At 37.2% G+C, this 5,393-nt stretch overlaps 1 protein-coding gene across 2 annotated transcripts; it reads left to right on the top strand.

Annotated features, from left to right (window-relative positions):
- Positions 1-231: 231 nt before the first annotated feature.
- LOC149238311 (putative disease resistance protein At1g61300) lies at positions 232-4,068 on the top strand. Of its 2 annotated transcripts, none has more exons than XM_089366951.1 (2): positions 232-3,507; positions 3,974-4,068. In XM_089366951.1, the coding sequence occupies exons 1-2, from the start codon at positions 356-358 to the stop codon at positions 3,981-3,983; spliced, it is 3,162 nt and encodes a 1,053-aa protein (XP_089223077.1). In that variant the 5' UTR covers positions 232-355; the 3' UTR covers positions 3,984-4,068. The 2 variants fall into 2 exon arrangements, 1 of the variants encoding a protein (XP_089223077.1); XR_016245362.1 differs by lacking the exon at positions 232-3,507 and adding an exon at positions 3,667-3,775.
- Positions 4,069-5,393: the final 1,325 nt, after the last annotated feature.

The following is a 5,393-nucleotide window of genomic DNA, read 5'->3' as shown; positions in this document are numbered from 1 at the left end:
CGTGTTATCGAGCTAATTTGCCTGCTGCTCTGAGGACATTAAATACCCCATATATGGCTGGATAGCTCCAGCCCCATGACCACACGTTTTTCTTTTCCAAAGAAACTCTCACATTCGCAGAAACGTTTCTTCGTTCTCAAGTTTGCTTCATCGCCACGTTATGCGGATTCTACCTGAAAATTATATATTACTGCTTCTTTGATGACTGCTCTTTACCTTGTTTACATCCAATCCTACAGTTCGACCTCCCTTGCAGCTTTACATATCACAGGCACAGCTCCCTACTTACCCTGCTGAAGGCCACAAGTATAGCATTTTCGCATTTTTGCATTCCTTTCCTTTGCGCTGCTAAGCCATGGAAACCGTGACCACAGTACCTGCAGTCGACGCCATACTCAGCCCAGTTATGCAGATGTTGAAGAATGTTATTAAGGAGGAGGATAACTGTCAGATTCTCCAAACTGACAGTCTGAGATGTGTGGAGAGCCTTGTACAAAGCATTGGCATCTTCTTCCGATATCAACAGGAAGAACCCCCAGAGATGTTGAAGATTTGGTTGCAATTGCTGCACAATTCGCTTAAAGAGGCAAAAGGCCTACTGAATGAGTCGCGACCACGCCAAGGGTGTCTCGACTGTGTCGTGTGCAATCGAGGCCAAAGGAGACTGTCCGAAATAATAAGAGCATGGAAACCATTTTTTAATCATCTCTCTCAACGCTTTCAAAGTGACTGGTTTGAGCACATTGGTTCTTCAGGCAACGCCATCAACAGGCATATGGTCAGCCCGGTCATCAAACTGTTGGAGGAAGTTATGAACAAGGAGGATAACCGGCAGATTCTACAAACTGACCTGAGTTGTATGGAGAGGCTTCTACAGGATATTGCCGCCCTCTTCCGAGATGAACCCGATATTACCACCCTCTTCCAACGTGAAAAGAATGCGTCCATGGAGATCGTGATGAACTGGTTTCATATGCCGCAAACTTCTCTTACAGAGGCAGTAGGCCTGCTCGATCGCTCCTCACCATGCCAAAGCTTTTCTGAGTCTGTCGTGTGCGAACCCAGGACACTCTCCAAAGAAATAAGGGAATGGAGAGCATCTTTTGACAGCATCTATCACGCCTTTCAAAGTGACTTCTCAATGTTGGTGACTTCTCTGGAGTTTATTTTATCAAAACCGTTATATGAAAAGAAGGAAACGTTCCCTCAAGAAGCAGCAACCTCCTCTGCGTTTGGAGGTTCGGGGTTTATTGAGGCTCAAGATCAAGTAGAGAAGTGGCTTAACGAAGGTGACCATGTTCACGTAATTGGCGTATGTGGCATACCCCGCGCTGGGAAAACGCACCTCCTCCAACTGCTCTGCAATAAATATAAAGAGGTCGGTAATGTTTTCGAGCATGTGATTTTGATCACAGTTTCCCAAAATTATGAAATTTTAGAGTTGCAGGATCGTCTTGCTAATGAAATAGGTTTAAGCCTCCCAAGCAGTTTTGATGAGAGAAAGATGAAGCTGTCTGTATATCTGAAGGAGAAGAACTTTCTTCTGCTGTTGGATGATTTGTGGAGTCGCCTCGATTTGCAAGAAGTAGGTGTGGCTTTTGGGGATGATAAACACAGTAAAGTCATATTCTCTACACGCAGGAAGGATCTGATTCCAGAAATGAGCGCACAACAATCCACTGAAATACAACCCCTCTCTAAAGACGAGCGGTGGAAGCTGTTTCGCAGAGTGGCTTTCAAAGACGAGCAAGTTTCTAGGGATATAGAAGACCGTGCCAGGAAAATTGCCAACGAGTGCAAAGGCCTGCCTGTGGCCGTAATTGTAGTCGCCGCAGCAATGGTTGGGAAAACCAGTGTAGATGAATGGGACAATTGCTTATCTTCCATTCAAGAGGTAGATCCATCTTTTCCAGCGACTCATCCTCGCCTTGATGCGGAACTCTATGCAGTACTCCGGTATGCTTATGATTCTCTGCCCAATTCAGACCTGAAGAGCTGCTTTTTATATTGTGCTATGTACAAGCAAGATGAAGAAATTGATACGGGCAGATTACTGCAAATGTGGATTGGAGAAGGTGTAGTGAAGAGCAAACAGGGAAGCTATGTAATGGACACGGCCATAGGGCGCAAGTACCTCAAACTCCTTCTAGACCATTGCCTTTTCCACCAAGTTAGTTGGAGGACAAATGTATTTTGGGATAGTACAGTAAGAGTTGACGAGTGTATTCATGATATGGCGGTGTTCATTGGGCAAAAAGATGAGAACTCTTTATTCATGGCAAATCAAGATCAAAGAAATTTCCCTGAGGTTCACCATGAGAATTGGTGCAGGATATCATTAGCCAATAATCTTTTAGAAGATCTACCGACTGAGTTGAGATGTCCAGAGCTTGTGAGTCTCATGTTAATGAACAATCCAAATTTGAAAGAGCTTCCGTCTGGATTTCTACTCACCGTAACCTCTCTCAGGGTTCTCGATCTGTCCGGCTGCACCAAAATAACTTCAGTCCCAGCCTCAATTGGGCAGCTAAGAATGCTTGAGTTTCTCTCATTAAGAGAGCTTCCCATCAAAGATTTGCCGGAAGAGATATGCCATCTCTCTAGGCTTCAATTTTTGCATCTTTCATATTGTAAATCTCTAGAATCATTGCCATCTACGATTGGACAGCTTCAAAATCTCAGGAGTCTTTATTCAGGCGGATGTGAGTCGTTACAGATGATTCCACGTGAGATCTCTGAACTTACTTCATTGGGCAGCCTCACGTTAAACACATGTTTAAGTGTGGAAAAGGAAGCGCCTGCAAGTATTTGGAGTTTGAAGGGTCTCAAAAACCTGACGGAGTTGTGGGTATGGGTAGAACCGTCGCAGGATGGAACAAAGTCAGCATTTAAAGATGGCATAATGGGAACCTGGTCGGAGATGAGGCACTTAAAGTTGGTCTACCCATTTAATAGTTCAGATGAAATCATGGAGAATCTTCCACAAGACATGCAGAACATGAAGAAGCTGCAGAGTTTTATTCTATTCGGTTACAGAGGGTTAAGTCTGCCTAATTGCAAGTTCGAACATCTTGAAATGGTATATTTGTACGATTGCAACAACATAACGGAGCTCTCTCCATTGGAGTGGATGCCAAATTTGAAGCTTCTAAAATTGTATAGCTGCAAGAATTTGAGAGAGTTGGGGATAGGGAGCCCTGGCAGGGTTCCGAGTGGATATTTAATGTTACAGAAGTTGGTTCTCAAAGATCTAGAGATGTTAGAGAGTCTAGCTGGACCATCAAACAGTGGAGTGTGGGATGCGAGGACACTACCTGAGCTCCGTGTGTTGATGATAAGGAAGTGCTTTTCTTTGAAAAGATTTCCTAACGGAATGGAAATGCTGCCAAATTTATCAGCAATATTAGGATATCCACTTCGTTGGTGGGAAAGCATACTATGGGAAGATGATAACGTGAAAATGAAGCTGGAAAATATCTTTAAACAATATTTACCCACAGACCCGAGGTAAGTAAGAGTAATTTTTTATCAATGAAACTTTTAAATTAATTATTTTGAATTAAATTCTTATTTCATATATGTCCACATAGGGTAGCTCAAGCGGCAAGGGCCGTGGTTTTAAATTAATTATTTTGAATTAAATTCTTATTTCATATATGTCCACATAGGGTAGCTCAAGCGGCAAGGGCCGTGGAAATGAAGTCTCACTAAACTGGAAGTTTTGGGTTCAAATCTTGAGCTATCCCTCCCCCGTAGAGGGGTACATAATGGACATGTAAATCGGAGAGTCCCACCCAGCTTACGAAAAAAAAAATTTCTTATTTCATATATATAATTAAAATATAACTTTTTTACGCTTTTAAATAGAGTAATAGTCGAAGAAAGGAATACTATTTTCAGAATGCACATGATAATGAAATGATACCATTAACTTGCTTTTTCTAACGTGGTTTTAACCAATGTTTTGTCACAGGTGTCGATGATGGCTTACACTAGCCACTTTAAAGCAAGTCCGTAGAATCTCAGAAATATATTTGTGCAAGAGATTAAGCATAGCCACGAAAGAGGTACTTTTAAATTTGTATTTAATTTAATGTTTAGTTTTTAAATTCTGTATATCTAATAATTAAAATTTTGCTTCAATAGATTTATATATTTTTTATTTTATTAAATATATTTGATTTATATTGTTATAATTGGGATATTTTTAATCAATTTCTTATATATAATTATATTATTTAAAATATTAAAATAAATTAATTTAATGTGATTAGATTTTATTTTTAATATTATATAATATTAATTTATATAAATTAATTTTTTTTAACTTTTTATATAAATAAAAATATAATTTAAATATTCTTCTTAAAGTTGTTAGATCTTCTTTATAAAAAGTTAATATTTTCTATTTTCTATTTTAAATTATAAATAATATATTTTATATAAAATAAAAATATAATTTAAAGAGTCTTTATAAAGTTATTTATAAAAAATTAATGTTTTCTATTTTATATTTTTAATTATAAATAATATATTTTATATAAAATAAAAAAACATAGTAAATTTTATAATAAGAATACATCCTATTTTATATAAAAATATTTATAGAGTTTTATAGTTTAAATGAGTTTAATGATACGTGTTTTTTCTCAAAAAGTTATGAGATCAAATCAAGAAGGTAAAGTATATATAATTCCTTATATTATAGTAGTCAAATTGCTTAGTGGAGGTAGGTCTCTTGTCCACAAACATGATGCCATCCATGACTTCACCTTAAAAATATATTATTATTATTAATATTATTTTTAAATCAAAGTAAAAAAGCTAAATTTAAGTACAAAACATTTCAAAAGAACTTAATAACATAGATTTTACAAAATAGACTTAAAAACCTAAGTATTTTGTAATGTTGTTGTAGGTTTGGAAATCTTTCCGATCAAATTTGCGAAGAAGTTGACAATAATTTGTTGGAATCACAAGTTTAAATTGTGAATTCTTTGTAATTCAAGTGCCCCAAGGGTTTTTCAAGGTGTTAAATCATATATATGGTGAAAAATACATTTTAAACAACAAAAGATCAAGATTTGACCAAAAAATGTTTTGCTAGATTTCGGCTAAAAACTCCAAAATATATAATTGTTAGACAACACTATTTTGCAATACATATCACTTAGGAAAATATATGAGTGGCTTCTTCCAATTCTTCTATTATTACTTCTGATCTTCTGAAATCGGGTCCCGATATTTCGGTTGCCTCCGATATTTCATCATGCTTAGGACTTCAAGACCTTAAATTCAATAGTCCATAACTTTTGATCTAGGAAGTCATTTGCAGACTTCAACACACTGTTTGAAAGCTCTTTATGAGCACTTTCCAATGGAGAAGGTCCAAT

Source organism: Pinus tabuliformis, chromosome 8, assembly GCF_031772625.1.
Source record: "Pinus tabuliformis cultivar Carrire ecotype Pingquan chromosome 8, CPIR1, whole genome shotgun sequence".
Lineage (NCBI taxonomy): Eukaryota > Viridiplantae > Streptophyta > Pinopsida > Pinales > Pinaceae > Pinus > Pinus tabuliformis.
Note: the sequence above shows the minus strand (reverse complement) of the source record. Positions and strands in the feature narration are given on the sequence as shown.

What these genes read in the sequence shown, in the direction of transcription:
- LOC149238311 (XM_089366951.1), top strand. Translation starts at nt 356, where the DNA reads ATGGAAACCGTGACCACAGTACCTGCAGTCGACGCCATACTCAGCCCA.